The sequence below is a fragment of the Primulina huaijiensis genome, unplaced genomic scaffold (genome assembly GCF_012295235.1).
Source record: "Primulina huaijiensis isolate GDHJ02 unplaced genomic scaffold, ASM1229523v2 scaffold28411_ERROPOS180412, whole genome shotgun sequence".
Lineage (NCBI taxonomy): Eukaryota > Viridiplantae > Streptophyta > Magnoliopsida > Lamiales > Gesneriaceae > Primulina > Primulina huaijiensis.
The window spans coordinates 87735-108699 of NW_027356787.1; the positions used below are offsets into that span (position 1 = coordinate 87735).

Sequence of the window (20965 nt, forward strand, 5' to 3'; positions counted from 1 at the left end):
TTATTCCTAACTCATAAACGTATAATGCAGAAAAGTATGGTCCTTGGGTTAGCGTGCGCATATCCAGCACCGCCTACTCAGTATTCGGCACCTCCAGTCTCCTCAACAATATGCTCACCTGCATCAGTCACACCTAGTGGGTCTAAAGAATCGACACACCTGAATCGCCATAACAAATACATATATATAACATGTAACAATGAAAAGTACTGTAATTAACATACATTTCATGATCTTAAAAACATGAACTTAATCATAGCGTGTCAAAGCATAACGTGTCCATAACATATCTCATCATATCAGCCTATACGTGTTCATTTTCTTTATTTGAATTCAGATCATTAGTTGTGACTTTCATATCAGCTCTAATCGATGGATCCATCTACGTATAACCGCGGTACCTGGTGGCGGGGACATCAGCAACAGTTTTACCCATCCACTGAGCCTTGGCCTTGCATGTTCATGTTCGTGTTCGTGATTACATGTACATTTAAAACATTTCAAATTGTGATCAGGGCGCTGCCAGGACTGTTAACTCGTCTCGGGTGAAAGATGATAATTTTGCCCCTGAAACCCTAATTGACCATTTTACTCCTAGACCTCAAATTTTTGACCCGAAGCCAACCAAACTCTTAAAACACCTCAAAACATATTTATAATCATTTTCTAGACGTAACCTCGAGCCCGTTCCATAACTTATTTGATTAGTTTTAAAACTTGATCCGAGTCCCGGTTTTAACACGAATCAACCCGAAACTTAACCAAACTTTCCCAAATTTTAATCATAACTTAATCCCACCCTACCAACCCCTAAACAACACAACTCCAGTCATTTTTAACCCATTAAAACCGGCTGCCACTTGCTGGAAATTCCTACACTTTGCATCTAACAAACCCTAATGCGCCTAGCCCTCAAGAACTCGATCTTAGCTTAAACTAGACCAAACTAGCCTCGAACCAACCACTCCCAGCCCATCTCTAGACCCTCCTGGACCAACCTAATCACTGCCCTCAGCCCCATGCACGTTGTTGAGCTTGTTTACCTGGATGCCGCAAAAACCGAGCCCTAACCATGTCTACCCCTTTCGATTTACCTTCTACCCGAGACCAGCCTTATATGGACCTCTCTAGACCACGGTTTGGACCCACTAAGGTCTGCACCACGGCCTGGTTTAGTCCTTCATGGCCGTGCCTCCCATTTTCCTTAACCCAATCAACCATAAACCCTAGCCCCTCAAGAGATCCGATCGGCCCTCACCCAAGCCCGACCAAATCTCATGGAAAAACGTGAGTACCTGTAAAGCGTATGCATATTTCGTGACAAAGCTATGCAAAAACGATACAACATAATAGATCAAAGAATTTCTCACGCGTAAACACACAAATCAGCATATAATTATGTGAATGATGAGGAAAACGATATTTTGGGCGTGCTTTTGGGTTTATACGATCGAAACCTTAGAGATGTTCGCGTAGAACTTGCACCGGAGAGGCGGGGAAGGAGTTCTTTGAAAGAAGCTTGAGAACTAGGGAGAAAATCTACTGTAATATTTTGAAAATGGCTGCTGGAAATGAGAGGAGGGGCGGCCGAAGGTGTAGAAGTAGGTTTAGGGTTTTAATTGTAGGGTTAAGTCCATATAGTAAGTGCTAATGGGCCCTTAATTAAAATAAAGGGATTAAAAGGATTTTGAGCCCATTAAGTAAAAAAATAATCCCATTAAGTCCAAAAACACTCCCGAAAAATATTTCGTTTAGGTACTTTTTTGAAAATATTGCTTGAAACCTCAAAAAGTCCCCCACCTCTCTAAAATTTGCGTACCGCTTTAAAATATGATCTTGCGAGTAAAAATACTCCACTAAGGCCCATTTTCGAAAATATCACTTAATTACACCATATATTAAATAATTAAAAATAATCATTTAATACAAATATTTTTCCTTAATTATCTCCAGTCTCCGTTCCTCGTTCGAGCGCGAAAAACTACTAAAAGCCTTTATGCATGAAACTTAAATAAACCATGAAATAAAACACTTATCCATGCAAAAATCATGTATTTAATGCTTTGCAATAATTAAACACTTATTTTAGTAAAACCCTAGATTGCATGCAGTTAGATTACGTAGCTTGAATTTTTCTAGACCTTACAGTTTAGATGCTAGTAGGTTGTTTGTGATGGGTTGGTAGGCCGTTGGTACAGCAAGAAACCATAGAAGGGTGGCCTATGCAGTGGATGCGTGTTGAGGGACTGTCATGGCTTCGGTCGTTTGGTTCAATGCAGAGGCTGGACCAGGGCTTGTGGATAGGGTCTCGTCAGGATCTTAGGGTCCTGGGTAAGCCTGTTCATGATCGCCTATGGTCTAAATGGACAGCAAGTTTGCTGGAACAAAGAGGGCAGCTGAGCAGGGGGGTAGTCGCGTGGGGCTGGTCACGACTGGGGCTTGTTTGGGGATTGAGCATGAGTCTTGGGCTGGAAAGGTTCAAAAATGGTCTTAAGTGGTGTCTAAGGGTCAAGTCTAGGGCTTGGTTTGGGGTTGGTTTGAGTTGGAATCGGCAGAGAGCCGTGTGAAGTACATATGTGTCATAGTGTCACTCTTTGGGCAATTTTCATTCGATAAGTTGATGTGCATGATTTAAGGGGTTCGGTCATGGTTCGGGGCTAGTTTAGGGCCTTGGAAAGTAGGTTAGAATGTAGTTCACATAGGTTCAAACCCCGAGTGGTTTGCTATGTTCTAAGCGGTTTTATTTAATTCGGGAGTCGTACGAGTTCGAATGCATCTTTGGGGCTGTTTTGGCTATTTAATTGATGATGTTGGGGCAGCATGTCCGGAGAAGATCTAACGAGGTCCACAACATTCGTAAGTATGTATGACGTGCAAAATAATTATTTTTGAGGTATGCGATTTGTCTTGTGGCCAATTATGTTTATGGGTTTGGAAGCCGAAGAACGTATACAGGAACGTCTTCAATCTCTTTGGGAGAATTATGTTATATGTTAGGGAGAGGACATCCAGCCCAAAGGCTGTGGTGATCTTGCCGGCCCAGTACTATGGTTAGTTTGATCAGACGATTTATGCTATGAACCACTTGCATTGAACAGAACTATATGCAAAATGATTTACGATTACGATTATGTATAACGATCATGAAAATATGATTTTATGAAAATGTTTATGCAAGAAAGTCACGTTATACATATTTATTCTCATATTATGTTATATATGAGCTATGTTTAAATTGCATGAGTTTTATTGCGTATTACTCTTTATTCACGATTTATGCATGTTGAGTTTTTAGACTCACTAGACTTGATCGATGCAGATAACTTAGATGAAGAGACAGGAGATGGTGACCAGGAGCAGGCTCGAACCAGTGGCAGTGCATATCCGAGGACCTTTCAGTTAATGAAACTTTATTTATGCATGTTTTAAAACTATTTACTCTAATTTTTATTCATTAGTGCTAGTGACAAACGTTTAAATTTATTATGTTATTTATACATTTTTTTCAAATTAAATTAGTCGTTATTAACTTTGGATTTTGACGATTGTGGTATTCTAATGTTGGAGTTTTATTATTAAATTTTAAAAATGCATTGTGATCATTATTTTATTTTAAGAGCTATGTTTATAATTAATTATATAATAAGAAAATTTTTATTCTTCTGCAAAAATATTAAAATAGTATTATTTTAAGTAAGGGGTGGCCGTCACAATTCTCACTGATGTTACTGTGAGGAATATGTCGTCATTGTTCGCGTTTTTCGTAGTAAACTCACCAGCCAACTTTCAAGCATTGTTATGCAAAGACTGGATCCATGCAATCCAGTTCATCCTATCCTCGATGCACCAGCCACTATTATTTTGGAAAGAGGGGTAATGTGGAAATTGTAGAAGTAGATGAACAACCTTTTCAAGCCAGTGCAAGTGCAACGGAAGGTACATACTACAATGAATATTTTGAACCTATCAAAGTTCGTAGCAAGAGTAAAAAAGTTAGTCCGATGTACATGCAAACACCAATCCCGAGCTTTGTGTTTGAAAGAATCGTCTTAATATGAGTTTTGTGTTAATTAAAATAATTCTTCACACAATAACTCTCATGAGATCATCTTATAGATAAATTTTATGAAATAGATCTCCAACTCAACATATTCTATAAAAATATATTATTTTTTATTTCAAAAATATTTTTTTTAAAATATATAGATAATTTTTTATCTGCAAAAATTTATAATATTTTTTTATATCAAATCAACACCTCACTAAATTAGTCTACACGCCTTAATCTGTATATTGTAAAAAAATAATAAAATCATTTAAAAGCCTGAAATTGCTTCACAATCACGAAACGAAGCACAGGATCCATGGAGGATGAAACCCAGAGGAAGCAGCAGGACAATGACAAGTTGTCGTGGCTGAAGACAGTGATCTCTTTGACCAGCAAGAACCGTGGCGGCGACCATACCGATTCCGAGGCTTCTCCGAAGCAAAATCTGCCGATTCCATTCCTGTCTCCTATCGCTAATTCTGTCATCTCTCGATGCTCCAAGTAATCTATATTTTGATTCTTTCAATTCCTTGATATTTTCTGTTTTTTTTTTAACTTTTCTTTTGAAATGTTTTGCTCAAAGTGCGGGATTAGATTACGATTGCCTTTATTTCGTTTCAAGATGTGATAAGGTTTAGCTGTTGAAGTTTATAGAAATCAACGGTGAATGTAGTGTTTGGAATCAAGAGGATGAGAACTTTAATTTTGAATAGATGCGCGCGTATTCGCAATAGATTTGATTTCGAACCTATGCTAATTCTACTGACTGATTCATGGATGAAAGTATAATGTAGCTTAATTATTTGATAAGAACTTGCTGAAATGAGTGCAGTAAACCTCTTTATATAGATGTAGCTTGATACTAAGGCTCATTTGAGACTGTACTCTTAGGGAAACAGCTATTAAATTTTCATGTTTCTGACAATAATTGTGTGCATATACATACGTAGATGTGTATGCATGCATGTATAGAAGCATATAAATGTGCCTAAGTACAGAGAAAAATAGAATGCAGCCGAGATTCTGCCGTAAGCAGCCAAGTTCGAAAATGCTGATATTTCCCTGAAGCAAAACATGCATAGCAACATTATCTTCAAATTCTTTTGCAAAATACTTTTCCTCATCACTTTCACATTTCCTGTTATAAGATGTCTATTTTAAGATTAAAATTCAATTTCAAAACATTCAATATTCTAAATAAGCTTTCATTTGCGAATAACAACTAGAACATTGCTAAGCTCTATACTAAATTAAACCACACAAAATCCTAAAACATGGAGAATTATAGTCCCATATGGTCAAGGAAGCGTTATCCATGTATTTTCCGATGTGTAGGCAGCTGTATGGCAACATTTAATGTGTGATAGTTGTAAAATCTTGATGCTCAAGTGTTTGGGCTAGGCTTTGGTGTTTAAGGAAAAGAGAGAAAGGAATGTCAAAATCAGGACACGCAAGATTTCAAATTTTCCTAACTCCTGTAGTCCTGTTCAATGTTTTACCATCACTAGCGAGTACATAGTTTGGTGTTACATTAAATTGTCGACTGTTTTTAGGATCCTAGCTGTATCGGCCATGGAGCTGCAGCATCAATTTGATGAGGATCTTCCTGTTGATTCTAAGCCACCTCCATTCTATGCAAGGAACTTCCTCGAATTCTGCTCGTACAAAGCACTAAGTCTCGCCATCTCACAGCCTAATTATTTGAATAACAAGGAATTTCGCAGCCTTACATTTGACATGATGCTAGCATGGGAGGCTCCAGAGCTTGAAAGTAACATTACAGACGATGTAAGATAGAACTTTGTTTTTTCATTAGTCAAAGACATTGTAGAGTTCTGAATATTACATGTTAATGCCAACTGATGAACAAACTGGAATCTGAACAAACTGGAATCTTATCATGTTCTAAAGCAGTATTATAAAGACCTGTAAATGGTATCATGCACGGGATTATAAATATTCTTAAAGGGTGATGCACTATATTTTAATCTATTACCTACTTTTTTCTTTGTTTTGTTCTTTTTAAGCTTGTCTGGTCTTGATGGTTGTGTGCTTGCAGGAAGTTTCTTCTTGCAGCAATCAGGATGTGGAGGATGGTTGGTCATTTTTTTATTCTAATTCCACCAAAATGGCTGTTCAGGTGGTTTTTTATTGCATGCAGCAATGATGAACTGTGAAACCCAATTAATGTTCTCTGTAGTTATCCATTTTAAAGTTATCACGTGCTTAAAGTTTTATCTATTTCTGTCGAATTTTTTGGTGTAAATGTTAGGTTGATGACAAGAAAACTGTTGGCCCTGAGGCTTTTGCCCGCATAGCCCCTGCCTGCCCTGTTATTGCAGATATAGTGACGGTGCATAACCTTTTCGATGTTCTTACAAGTTCTTCAGGTCCACGACTTCATTTTCTAATATATGATAAGTTCCTCCGGAGTCTCGAGAAGTACGCACCTCTTCCTTGAACCATGTCTCTACATAAATTCTACTCCCTCAGTCCCAATTATATTGTCTACTCCTTCCGTCCCAATTATATAGTCCACGTCTGTCCCAAATATATAGTCGACTTTCCACATTTAATAAACTTTTTTACTAATACATTCCTATTTAATGTGTATGATTGTATTCAATTAATTCTCCCAATATCATTAAATAAAGGTGTATTAGAACAAAGTATTCTATATAATTGGGACGAAGGAAGTTTATTTTTTGCCACAATGTCTTGTTGAAACCCATTTCAAGGGAGATGTTGACTTAGATAACACCTCTGTAGTTGGTTACACGCCTTTATGGATGCTCATAATATGCAACAGAGAGAACTTTGGAATCCTTTCCGTCAACATAACATTAATTGCTCTCATATAGTCCGACGTGTGAGGTCATGCGATGAACTTGGAAAATGATGACATCAGAAACTCAATCTCTAGGATTTGATAGAATCATGAATTTTAAAAAAGTAACGGGCTTTCCTATTTCTGGAGCTTTGGTTGATTTGTCGTCTGATACACATCTACATCTCACGTAGGGTTATGAAATCTGTCCAAAATGCGATGGGACCACAACTCATGAACATTCTTTCACTTGCTGAGAATGAGATTCTCATAGATGTGGATGGCACTATTCCAACCCAACCAGTTTTGCAACATATTGGGATGTCTGCATGGCCTGGTAAATTGTGGTTTATCTTTCTGCTTCTGATTTGTGGGTTAGAGCTGGTAAAGATACTTGCTGTCTGTGTAATAATGGTTGCAAATCTGACTGGACTAAAAGCTTAAAAGGGTTACCTCAGGGAGACTTCTGTTGTCATTTATCTTAATGGTGAAAGTATAATGACGTAGCAGGAAGTTTATCTTAATGGTGACATTGTAATGAAGTAGCAAATTATATGGACCGCTACAATGTTATTTATTACTAGCTATATTGCTAGTGTTAGACATTTCATTTTTTTTGGATGACCGAATCTTTGCAACCTTTATGCACATGTTGACTGGAGAATTCATCTCTATCTTTTTTTTTGTTTGAAAAGCTATATGCATCGTTTAAATTCATCACATGAATTGAACTTCATAATTGATGGCTTATTATATGTTCTGCATTTGGAATTTTGAATACACGGTTCAATTTTAAGGTGTGTTTATGTTGACTTTATAGAAATCTTAGTTCAATTTTTCCGCTTTCTCCTCCATAACTTGTATGTATTCTCACTTTTGTTCTTGTCAGGGCGTTTGACTTTGACAAACTATGCTTTGTATTTTGAGTCTGGTGTTGGTTTGTATGACAAAGCTGTAAAATATGACTTAGCAAAAGATATAAAGCAAGTGATAAAGCCTGAATTAACCGGACCCTTGGGAGCTCGTCTTTTTGATAAGGCTGTGATGTACAAGTCAACATCCATGTATGTTCCCTGAACTTGTATGAATTTGGCAAAAATTATGATTGTATCTGACTTAAGCTTCATATAGAGAAGAGCCTGTTTATTTGGAATTTCCTGAATTCAAAGGTTGTGCACGAAGGGACTATTGGTTGGATGTCTGTCTAGAGATTTTGCGAGCTCACAAGTTTATTCGGAAGTTTAATATGAAAGGAAACCAGCAATCTGAAGCACTAGCTCGGGCAGTTCTTGGAATATTTCGACACCGTGCTGTTAGAGATGCCTTTCGCATCTCATCATCCAATTACAAAACCCTGTTGTGTTTTAACTTGGCTGAAAGTCTTCCTGGTGGAGATTTGATTCTCGAAACCCTATCAAGTCGCCTGTCGCTCATAAGTGGCCGTGCTGGGCAAGACCATGTGATTAGTTCTCCAACTGCAAAGAAACAGCAAATGTTCCCATCTGCGTTTCTGACACTTTCGAGGCTCGGAATTGTGCATTCCGAAAAGGTGGATATGCCTGATGAAGTGACATATTATGGTGGAGATGTTTGTGTTGGTGAATTGAATCCTTTAGAAACTATGGTCAAACAATTGAAACGAGACACAGGAAGAGCTGAAGCTGCTCAAGCAACTGTTGATCAAGTGAAAGTGGAAGGAATTGATACCAACTTAGCTGTGATGAAGGTTTTCTGATACTACCTTTTTCATTTAGATCATTCAGATTCTTCTTTTTTTTATTGCATGAAATATTGAAGGTTCTAAAATTCGTTAGGCGCTAGCCAGACCAGCGACCATCTAGGCGTTGCTAGGCAGATTCCACGATATCAAGATAATAAGATGTAGTTTAGTGTGTTAGGGCAACTCTAACCTGACTATATAACACATGATCAATGTTGTTGAACCATGTAACATCAGTTGTCCCAAAAAACTTCCTCGTGTTCCCTCTGTCTGGAAACAACTGTCGTTGTTTGAGTTGGCCTGAAAATTAATCCTTGATTGAGTTGCATGATATTTTGGAGGGGTTGGAAAAGCAAGATGTATATCGCGAGTTGTACGAGTCATGGTCAAGTGCATCAGCACTTACTAGGGTAAATAGCATTTTTTAGAGAAAATTGAACTTTATTGTAGACATCTTGACGGCCATTTCTGTAAACAGAATGATTTTGCAACGTTTTTAAATTTATACCTTCTGATCATCCTGCATGCCTAAAAGTCAACATCTCTGCTTTGTATCTCATATATGCAGTGAGTGGAGGATTACATCAACTAGTAAAACGAACTTAATTTTTTTTTTATCATAATTATCCCAAAATCTTTTTGAAATTGTATAATATTTAATATTTGAAAAAATGTTATTTTTAGGAGTTTCATGGTATTATTGTTTTTTTAAATACATTGCTTTTTTCTTTGCAGGAGCTGCTTTTCCCACTCATTGAAATATTTAGCCGGTTGCAACATTTGGCTTCTTGGGAAGATCCCTACAAATCAGTGATATTTGTGTTATTCTCCAGCTATTCGATATACAGGTACTATTATTATATTATTAGCTTTTATCCAAAGCTCTGCTACACACCTTGTTTGGATAACTTTTTTTTTTGTGCCAGGTTATCTTTTATTTAGTTGATTTAAATAATTGATGCAAAGTTATGCAAGCTCGGTTGCCTTTGAACTTATTTATATGAGTGGCTGATTGTTGAGCATCTGTATATGGTATCAAAAAAATTTCCTTGCCTCAATAGAGAATCCGCTTGTTGTAGGTTAAAGGCAATCTTTATGATACTCATACATCTCAAGAGGAGGGTATTTATAAAAATTATCCACAATCCATTCCAGGAAAATCACCATACAATATATTTGACAACTCATATCTGTTTTCCTTTATATTAAATTCTATCTAAAAAGGAATACAATGTAACAATAATACAGAATATTGTGTCAGCTATACATGCAGACTAAATTAATGCATTATCCATTCCTGAATCATTTGAGTCATGCTTAATAACTTCCTATCTGAGTCTTGTCAGTTTATACTTTTCTTTGAGTCTACTACTTATATCTCCCAAACTTCCGGATGGGTGCCTCTGATTATTGATTCTGAATGTGTGCCTAAATCATTTTGTATGTTCAGTCTTAATCTTATCTTCACTTGCTATAATCTCAACGTCATATCAGATATGATTATTAGTAACCCGCGTTCCTGTGTAACAAACCATCCACCTTTACTTTTGGATCTAGGCAAAATTCATCCTCTGAATTTTTTATCTTATTATGACTCCAAATCCACTGCCTTTTGCTTGTAACTACTCTATTATATCTTGTATCATCTTTTTATGTCTTGGTGAAACATCTGTTTTTTCAAGCCACTATAATATATCTTTATATGTCATTTGGTGCATTTTCTAAGTTGATAGATATCATTTATAAATCTTTGTTCGCTTCTCGTTATTTTCTGCTTATCATTCTTACATATAAAATAGCCCCGAATATTATATCTTCTTGGTATAAAATATTGTGTATTTTTCAAAATTGATGCATTTCTTACAAAGCTGCGTAATGTGACTCATAAGCTTCTTGCTAAACAATTCTACTTGGAATATTCCCCTTCTGACCATCCATCTAAAAGCATAGTTTGTGCATACAATTTGAAATCATCTGTTGTCTGTTTTCCATCAATGTTATATTTAGGTAGAATTTCTAGTTTCCTGTGTGAAATTAGAACCCAAGTTGCTCCAATGTTTGATTTCCTGATGAAGTTTACCATCTGAAAGAATCTATTCCTCTAAATTCTCTAGGCACTCTCTCATTTATTCGCATTGCAGCTGTTTCTCAATAAACTATACTGCAATCTTCGTGATTTATCAAACTAGACATAAATTGCACTAATTTGTTATTTACTTGTTGAATTTTATCTTGATTTCCAGGGGTTGGGTCAAGTACGTGTTGCCTTCCATTTTAGTATTTCTCGCAATCATCATGTTCTGGCGTAGCCGTACCAGAAAACGAAGGCAACCAGAAGCATTCAAAATTGTATCTCCACCAAGCAAAAATGCAGTGGAACAGCTGATAATATTACAAGAAGCTATAACTCAAGTCGAGTCTCTCATCCAAAGTGGGAACATTATTCTTCTCAAAGTTAGAGCTCTTCTATTTGCTGTTGCGCCACAGGTAGTTCCCAGCTATAGTTCCGCAATATGATCTACTTTTGTTCGACATTTTACTTGGACTCACATGAATTATTGTCTTTGAGCAAAACTTCTCCAATTCTTTTAGCATGAGAAAATTTGTTTCCGTCCTTTCAGGCAACAGACAAGGTGGCCCTATTGACGCTACTCACGGCTGTGGCGGTGGCTCTTTTACCCCTTAAATATCTTATGTTCGTACTCTTTTTAGAGTGCTTTACAAGAAATATGCCATTGAGGAAAGAAAGCAGCGATAGAGGGCTGAGACGGGCCAGAGAATGGTGGACCAGAATTCCGGCTGCTCCGGTTCAGCTCATTAGACTAGAGGATAAAAAGAGGAAATGAGATACACTCATAACATCATATACTTTCAAATCCAAGCTAATTTCATTTCTCGCTAATCGATATACGTTCAGCTGGAGCTTGACTTGGTACCCCAACAAATGAGATTTGATCGACGATAGCATTAACCGAGTTTACGGGATTTTCTCTCAGCATTTGGTAGGTTTCTTTTGTTGCTCTGATATCATTCGATGCTAGAAACCAGTGAATGTGGATGATTGGTGAACCCGGTGAATTACATTTTTAGTGAACCTTGCTTATTGCCGTTTCTGAGTCTTCTGGCTGCGTTCATAATTTTTTTTACATATAATGGCTCGATTCGCTATTCGAAACTCCACTTAGGATCACTCCATTGGTCCAGGTTTTGTTTGGCAGGAACCTGCCAATATCTATATGGCATAGGAAAGAAGGGGTTTGTTCGAGGATTTTACGGAATATAACTGATAAAATCACAGTTCTATAAGATAGATTTTTTTTTTAATAATCAAATCAAAATATGAATAGGAAAAAATCCCCTGTAGTTCATATTTTGTATTTTAAGGTTGCTGCTGCCATAAAATAATTTTTGGGGTAAAATACATGCTAAATTGATATCAACCATTGCGTCCTATGAGACCGATATGATCGCTTGAGCAAGGGTGCACGCTACTTGTATCTCGATCGAAGCGAGAGTCATACACAAGCCCCCCACCAGTTTATGCCGACTCTAGCAGTGTCTCCTGAGAGGAACAGGTCCAAGCTAGGGCCCTGGGTGTACAGCTTCCGTCGCCTTTAGTGGCGGGCAACAAAAAACCACACCGGAAGTGATTTAGAGCAGAGGCATATGCCTACTACCTCCTGAGAGGACTGTTGTGGCCAACAAATAGTTCAACTTTTTACTTCAATTGGTTTTATTTGTTTAGGATTAGCATTTTCCAAATCCCTTTCTTGTTTTTATCCACGATAATACTTTTAAAATTTCTTAAATTAAAAACATCACTTGTTAATTATTAATAAGTAAAAGCGTAGTTGGCTAAACGTCCAAAAACCCCCTATAAATATCAACGAACAAAGATGATATCTAAACCTAACAGTCCAACATGAAGACTAATAAAACATAGATTTCATTCTCAGCTTTTACATCTTTCATCTCATCATCTTATCTACCTCAAACTCCACATCCAACTGCAGGTATGCTTCTGATTCATCCCAATTTCATCATTTCTCACAAGAATTCTTACCATCTTCTAAAAAGAATATTCTGCTCTACTATCTCAACCTCGCGCTTCTTTTATGTATTTGTATGTATGACGATGGAGTGGATAGCGAACGTGTAACCACCCCGCCCCGGTGCCAACTAGGATACTAGCTCTTGGCATATCTAGCCTGTGATAAATACATCATAAGAACTTGTGCTCTTCCAACCCACAAAAGAACAAGTAGTTAAAAAAATTTGTGCTGTTTCAACCCAAAAAAGAACATCATAAGAACTTGTGCTCTTTCGACACAGGAAAAAAAAAATTCACTTTCACGTCTACAATACGAAATTTTTTTATATGAAGATATGACGGATTTAGGCAGTTAAAAACACTATCCAAACCCTCTACATAAAAAATTTACACTTCATACCAAGACTTCTTTTCCTTGATTTATATGGTTATTCGTCACGTAATTATGCTAGAAATTTTAAAACAGAAGAAGAGGAGAGAAGGGAAGAAGTAAAAACATTTACAATTTCAAAGATGCGACGCATGATCAGAAGTTCATGCAAGTATAAACCCCTGATATGAGTGATAAAACTGGTATTCACAAACTCTTGAAGCTGCTCACACGTCTTCTCTTGTACTTCAATTGAACCAATTCGGTACTGGTGGGACATCACCGGATAGGATGATACTGAGTAACCCCTCGTTTTGGGGGTAACTTCCTCAGTATGAAGAGGACAAGTGACGAAGGTAAGATTTCCACTAGCTGCGAAACAAAAGATGTAGCAAATTATATCCTCAAAATCAGCTAAGAACAAGATAAAAATTAAATAAACTAACAAACGGAGAATCAAAATATAATAAGAATGTTTCAGCGAGTCTAAATTATTGAAGCTGTGGCCACAATGCAAGTGAACATATTTATCGGTCTGTTATTTTAAAATTTTTTCTAGCTCAAAGAAAGAAAACATGGAACAGTCAGAAAATATTTGGTGATACTAAAAATTGGAGAGTTTGTCAACATTCCTAGATAGTCTTTCCTTGCGCACGAGCTTTAAATCCTTCAAGTCTGTACAAAGCCTTGGAATAAGTTCAAGATTTAAGATCCTATAAGATTTGATCAGAGTTATTCCACGAGATTATAGGTGTGACGCGTAGATATTTTTCCCTTATCTTTTAAAGTTCGATTTCCTAATACATAGCGATAGGATACCAGGCTCTTTTATAAAAGTGACAAATGATTTAACCTCTCGAGTTTTAGAAGATGAGTGAATGATTTTTATTGGAGAAATCGATTGCAAGATGAAGCTATCTAAAATTGGGGGTGCAAGGCGCTTACTAGGCAGAGAGCCTCAGTTTACTTTCCAACACCCTACACACTGCCATTTAAGTGTTCTCGATGTTTCCTTCAATATTATTAAACTATCAGGCACTGAAATTTAAGCATTTCTACACTTCTGAAACTCAAGCTTATGGATAGGTTTTAAGTCATTTTTCACTAAACTACAATGCCAAAAATCTCATGGATAATATAACTGAGGGTTGAGGCTTATTTGACTTTGTAGACACTTCTTAATAGGAGCATAATTTGCAGTGATCCCAGAACATTGTTTAAGAAATATATCACATTTAGGCCTATTCTTCGAAATATCGGGTCACCTGTTTGTATTTTTTCATGACGTATAAATATAACGTCAAGAGTGTAAAAATCAGAATGTGCATTCCTTGCTGAATAACGCTTATTGCGTCCTTCAAAAATATAAATTATCATCTATCTCCAAGAGTATATTTAGTGACCGGACATCTCACTAGCCGGTGTAAACATGGAAACAAAGATAAGCTGATCCAGAATAGGAAAAACAAAACATTTAAAAATCATTTATATACAATAATAAGGCATGATAACCGAGCAATAAGAGCACGCAGTACCAAAGAGGCTAATCCAGTGCGTGATCTAGTGTAGCTGTATAAACCCCCCACGCTTATTAATCACACATATGATATGCCGCCATAACTGAATTCCAGACACATTAAACCTTACCAGGTAATATATAAAATTCAAAATTGGATGATCCAAAACATCTAGATCTGCTGCTTCCTCAAATGAATTAAAGCATACCTGTAGGCAGAGGCGATAGAAGGCAAAATTTAAAAAAATGAAAATGGCATGAGACTTAGTTAGATGTGTAGACATGATGCCTACAATGCAGTTACAGAAGTATCAAAAATTAATAATGATTGGACTGGATAATGGTCCCATTTGGGAGAGCAAAAACAAGTTGCTGCCCATTTGTTTCTCCAGGGAAAAAAGAGTCATGATTGGTATCACCTGTTTCTAGGGTAAGAATAAATTGAATAGCTTAGAAATAGAAACAGGTAAATTATTTACCACCTTTTCCATTTAAACAAAATCAATAGACAAAAGCACCACAACTCCCATACAGACAATATATACATCTTCAATCCTAGAAATAAATAATGTACTTCTGATTAAGAGTTTTCTAATTGCTAAAATATCATGACATTTAGGACAAATCAAATGGCTTTATCTTCTTCTCCGAAAAGTTACAACTGAAATTGCAGTCCCTTGGAAGATTAATCTCTCTAAAATATTGCGATAAGTCAAAAATTGTGTTTACTTTCTTAATGCGCACAAGATCATTTCTAGAAGACGAAGTTCTTCAAATTCATTAAATCCTCATGTTCTCGAGAATAGTCAGCAGTTCGCAACAGCCAATCAATCTTAAAAGGTGATACACCAAACAACATAAAGCACGTCTTGAATTCTCTGTTTTGACTTTTTAAGTTCAATTTCCATAATTGTTTTAATACTATACGCTCGAATATAACAATACAAACACAGAACCCTCCCACAACAAGGTCCACACACTCACACTAAGTAATGATACTGTGACAAAATTAGAGTAATTTGTCGCAACATAATTCCTAGTTACTAATTCATCAATCGATATATTCTTGTCAATAAAGTCGAATTTGTAATGATATAATCAGTGTTCTAAAAATCGGCCTAGACGCCGCCTAAGCAATAGGCGCCGCCCGACTGCACAGAAAAGGTCTAGTCAGTCAGCCTAAGCGGCAAGGATGCCTAGGCGGACTTAGGCAGCCGAAAATTACCCTTTTTTTTGGGAGGGGGGGCTTTTAAAAAAAAAAAAAAGTAGGCCCAATTAAAAAATGAAAAGTAATTTTTTTTATATGACCTAAACCAAAGTCCAACAAGAAATGCGATTTGTTTGTTTGTTTGCCCTAACACATCAAAATTTATCTTATTATGTTCGTACCGTGGAATCCGCCTGGCGCCTAGTGACCGCCTCAACTAGCACCTGACGAATTTTAGAACTTCGGATATAATACATGTATTATCAATGATATTTTCTTTTAGGTTTTTGCAATTACTCGTATTAATACTTTCCATTGTAACATATAAAAAAAGCAAAACAAAACAAAATTTACAGTGGACCAGAACAGAGAGAACCAGTAAGGCATAAGGAAGGAGAAAATTTGAGAAAACTAGGTGAAAAAGCCACTTATCTAACAAGCATAAAAACAGATACCAACTTTCACCTTGGACTTTACAGCTTCATTACAGCATATATGGAATCAAATACAAATAAGAATGCATAACAAAAGGCAAAACAAAAGAGAGCAAAATCTATAAAACTACAAACACTATTATGGTAAATTTGTCATATTTGAAGTTGCATGATAAACGTTCATAATCACCTTAATAAGAAAAACATGTATAAGAAACAAGTACTCCAAATAAGAGCACAACTTACCATAATACATCTAAGAAGGAAACACGTAAAGCATATTGTAGTCACATAGCCAACCTGAGACGATAAGTAGAAAGGTACAAATCAAATGAGAAACTAGCGGTGGATACCATGCATTATAAATCCAACTCCGGATGCAATTCTTTTAATTTGGCATACCAGAGTATGAAGCTGTTATAGATGCAACTGAAAGCGGATATCAATTTTATAACGAAAAGCCGGAACAGAAATGGCAGTCATAAAATATAGAACTTAAATAATCATATTAATTTAACTAAAAAAATAACAAACTCAAATTAAAGACACCATGCATCCGAAATATGTAATAACCTACCTTTTTTTCCCTTTCCAAAACCAACTTCTACTAAAAATTGCCCCCTCACATCTGGCTACCAGTGACTGTAGCAACCACAGATCTCTTCCACTGACACTCTTTCAAGTTTCTCTCTTGTCCATCCCCAGACAATCTTAAACTATCCGAGACTAATTACCCAAAAACACCCCAATCTACTTTCATTCAACTCTGCCTTATCCTCTAGTAACTCAGGGAAAAAGTAACTTTACTGTAATATAAGATTCGACTAAAAAGTAAAACCTCTGTTTAATCCATCATTTCATATTTACTGACATACAAGGATACAAATCAATCTAATATGCACAGGTAGACTTATCAAAAACATTCATATAAATTAAAATGCCATTTTTTCAGTAAAATTTTAAAGGACTACAATATGTAATTCAAACTGATTTATGTTTTTATAATGTAAAATTCTGTGAATCTGCAGGCAAATTGAAAAGAAAAAGTTCCCTATCTGGCTAATTAAAACATATCGATTAGACTGATTTTGGATCTAACTTCCAAGTAAGATCAGATCTATCCTCACCAATTACTGCCCCTGGGAAAAACCTTTATTAATATAAAGCATACCTCCTGTAACTTCTTGCTTCGTCCTTTCGATTCTACAGGGAATCTTTGCAACATTAGAAACAGCCTGTAATTTAAGGCAAAAAAGGTAAGGCTAAAGCAAAACTACAGAACATTCCATACTATAAAAGAACTAACATGCATGAAACAAATTTCCACAAATAATGATCAATTATGTCAACATGATTTAGACACATAAGAATGACTAATGAGAAAAAAACAGAGAATTTAAAACTGATTATTGATAACATAAGCAGGTAACTGTTTACCCAACTAAAATGAACTTTTCTCATTTCGAACTATCACTAGCATATAAATCCAGTTCAAGCATCACTCAATTGTCAAAGGTGAGGAAATTTTTTTACCTTCCACCATAAAGAAGAAACCCTAGAGCTGCAAAGAAAGAAACACCTACAAATCGACATCTTTCTTTAGCAAGAGGGAGGCATTAACAGTACTGTGGCATATACACTCAGAACACAATTAAAACAAAAACCTGCAAAGAACATCTTGGACAGGATGATCACCAAAGAAATTGGCTTCCACCACAAAAGTAACCACAAAAGTACCTGAAACAGATTAGTAGAAACTATTATATCATCCCATAAATTATTATTCCAAATCATACAAAAACAATTTTTCCAAACCATCCACAAATATTCTTAAAACAACCACAATCCCATCAACACTATAACTTAGATCGCTGGGGCAGCGACCCCACACAATCACTCTATTCATTAAGCCAATTTCCGAAACAGAACACCATAATTTACACAAAGCATCAAAACTCTGGCAGACTATTCAGTCGAGTAAAAGATCTTGAGATTTCAACAAAATTAAGGTTTCAATTTATAAGAATCCGATTATTCATGAGTGAAGCATCTCAAACTACCATCCAAACCAAACAATGAGACAAGATGGCATAAACTCCACTTCAGCGGCAAAATAAATGGCAAAATTAAAAAGGAAGAATATTTCTTCATAAAATATATATTTCAACCCATAAATATTTGAAGTTCTGCAACATGCAGATTGTGCATGGAAAAGAACATTCACCTGAGTAGCATACACCATGCCATTAATTATATAGAAACTAGGCCTCAATCTATCAGTAGATACAGCACGAGCCTGTCAAAATAGACCACCGTAGATTTAAAAACAGAGTGGCAAAAGTATAAAACCAAGCATTGCATGTAGCCAGAGAAGAGAACGGACCTGGTAATAAATTTCTGCCCAGAACAATATCAATAATGCATATGTTGTGAAGAACACAAGACTTGGCATATCAAGTAGGATGTGTTGAATAATCTACCAAAAACAAAACACTAAATCAATGAAGAAAAATTCATACACAAACTGGCAATAATATGAATTAGAGCTGATACCTCTGGATTCAGGCTTTGAATATTCCGACGCACAGCAAAAACGAAACATCGAACTGAAAAAACAATAGAACAGACAAAATATTGCATAGGTTTCTAAAACATCACAATATAAATAATAGAATTTGAATAATATGAATTGAGCTTCAAGCGTAGATGTACCGGAATTGACAAAGAAATTGAGGAAATGAAATACTTTCTGTGTAGTCCAACCATATTCAGGTACTCTAAATTGTATCCTCACCAACTGTACCTGCAATGCATAAAAGAAAAGGTACAAAATAAACAAAAGAATTATTCCTCAAGATAAAGGACCACACTCATTGGTCATCCCAGATATCAATTAACAAAACCTATTGGAAACAGTAATCTATTCATTATTATTTATTACATTTGAAGTCAAATTTAATTTTCTTTGTTAAATAACGCACAAATGGAAAGCACAATATCAGACAAACAAACCCAACAAAACAATTTAAAATTATTAAAAATATTAACATTATGATCCAACATATCGGCTCAATAAAGAAGGCCAAGGAGATGAGATTTAACAATTACTACATATTTGTCCTCTGTTTTTTCCTTTATTAATTATATTAAGCCAACAACAGCGGAAGAGTATTCTCTTTAAAGTATATAAAAGCCTCTAATTTAAATTTTCAAATCCTTCACAGCAAACACTTATTAGCTTCAAAACCAAAACCTCCCGTCGACGATTCAATTCAAATAATCGCCATACAATTTGAGAAGAAAAAAATCAGAACTTCCGCAAGAAAGGAAAAGGAAAAGAAATTACGAGGGCAACAGCGGCGACAATCCCATAAAGTGCAGCAAGAACGTGGAATATAGAATCTTGCCAAGCCGGCGATTCATTCACTACGTCCCACCAATTCGTGGCGTCCTTGAGGTTGAGAGCCAACAACGCCGATGGGTCCGATGCCATCACCGGAGTCTGAATTTCGAAGGCCGGTGGAGGCGGCCAACAATGGAGGGTGGAAAGCAAACGCAAGGAACAAAGAATTACAAGTGGGGATGAGTTTGCTTTCAGGAGAGGTGGTTTGAATTCTGTGGGACAAACGACTCTGCCTTTGATTTATTCCTAAATATTATATNACTAAGCACTTACCACTTTACCAAAAGTTATAGCTGATGGTAATGGTGCAGCTCAAATCATTTACACTGCAAAGCAACCCAAGCGACATGCTTCGATCGCTCTACCTAGCATAGACAATTATTGCACCTCAACACATAGTTTTTCAATTTTGCTCATATATTTGTGGTTCTGACAGAAGATTTTCATCATCATGTGTTTCTTCAGGAACAACATTCTCTATTTTGTGATCATCATGTGTTTCTTCAGGAACATCATTTTCTATTTTGTGATCATTGTGTTTCTCTATGAATTTTCTTTTTCGAGGTTTTTTATCCTTGGAACCGACTGGCCTTCCACGCTTCAGGCGTTTTACGACATCATGACTTTGTTCAATTTGTTTCTTTGGAATTTCAATTCGAGCAGGAGCATTTACACAATGTATATATGATTTAGTTACCCCTTTTGTGTCTGCAAATGCATCTGGTATTTGATTTGCTATTCTTTGCAAGTGCACAATTTGCTATACATCTTTTTCACATTGTTTTGTTCTTGGATCCAGATGTAACAATGATGATACATACCATGTAATTTCTTTTTCGGTATGTTTCTGTTCTCCCCCTAACATTGGGAAGATTTCCTCATTAAAATGACAATCAGCAAAACGTGCTGTGAACACGTCGCCTGTCTGAGGTTCAAGATATTGAATGATTAATGGACTATCATAACCGATATAAATTCCAATCTTTCTTTGAGGTCTCATTTTCTTTCGTTGCGGTGGTGCAATAGGCACATACACCATACATCCAAAAATTCTCAGATGAGAAATGTCTGGTTCTTTACCAAATGCAAGCTGCAATGGGGAGTATTTATGATATGCACTTTGTCTGATGCGAATTAATGCAGCAGCATGTAAAATTGCATTTACAAATAATCCAAAAATAAATTACATCATTACCTTCATCATCACACACAAATTTCAATATTCAACACCTAATTTTACCTAATTTTCAACATTCAAATATTCAACATTCAATATTCAAATATTCAATATTAAAATATTAATTTTCAACAATCACAATTTTCTCTATATTTTTATTTCATATTTTAATATTTAATATCACAATATCACATCAACGTTCAAAATTTATA

General features: G+C 36.0%; 2 protein-coding genes and 1 long non-coding RNA gene across 5 annotated transcripts; 2 read left to right on the top strand and 1 right to left on the bottom strand.

Annotated features, from left to right (window-relative positions):
• Positions 1–4301: 4301 nt before the first annotated feature.
• On the top strand, positions 4302–11702 carry LOC140967820 (uncharacterized). The gene is made up of 10 exons (XM_073428591.1): positions 4302–4549; positions 5602–5836; positions 6108–6188; positions 6321–6490; positions 7070–7212; positions 7765–7939; positions 8007–8601; positions 9331–9443; positions 10839–11082; positions 11217–11702. The coding sequence occupies exons 1-10, from the start codon at positions 4365–4367 to the stop codon at positions 11439–11441; spliced, it is 2166 nt and encodes a 721-aa protein (XP_073284692.1). The 5' UTR covers positions 4302–4364; the 3' UTR covers positions 11442–11702.
• Positions 11703–12522: 820 nt separating this feature from the next.
• On the top strand, positions 12523–19429 carry LOC140967827 (uncharacterized). Its single transcript, XR_012173645.1, has 2 exons — positions 12523–12608; positions 19398–19429. It is a non-coding gene; the product is annotated as an uncharacterized lncRNA (long non-coding RNA).
• Positions 12527–19820, bottom strand: LOC140967826 (tobamovirus multiplication protein 3-like). Of its 3 annotated transcripts, none has more exons than XR_012173644.1 (12): positions 19520–19820; positions 18886–18976; positions 18727–18779; positions 18557–18649; positions 18398–18469; positions 17838–17910; positions 17707–17752; positions 17345–17408; positions 16420–16473; positions 14664–14741; positions 13150–13388; positions 12527–12798 (listed from the first exon to the last, which is right to left on the bottom strand). XR_012173644.1 is itself a non-coding variant. In XM_073428597.1 (11 exons), the coding sequence occupies exons 1-11, from the start codon at positions 19664–19666 to the stop codon at positions 13296–13298; spliced, it is 864 nt and encodes a 287-aa protein (XP_073284698.1). In that variant the 5' UTR covers positions 19667–19820; the 3' UTR covers positions 12980–13295. The 3 variants fall into 3 exon arrangements, 1 of the variants encoding a protein (XP_073284698.1); XR_012173643.1 differs by having other exon boundaries at positions 12527–12803; XM_073428597.1 differs by lacking the exon at positions 12527–12798 and having other exon boundaries at positions 12980–13388.
• Between the last annotated feature and the right edge of the window lie 1145 nt (positions 19821–20965).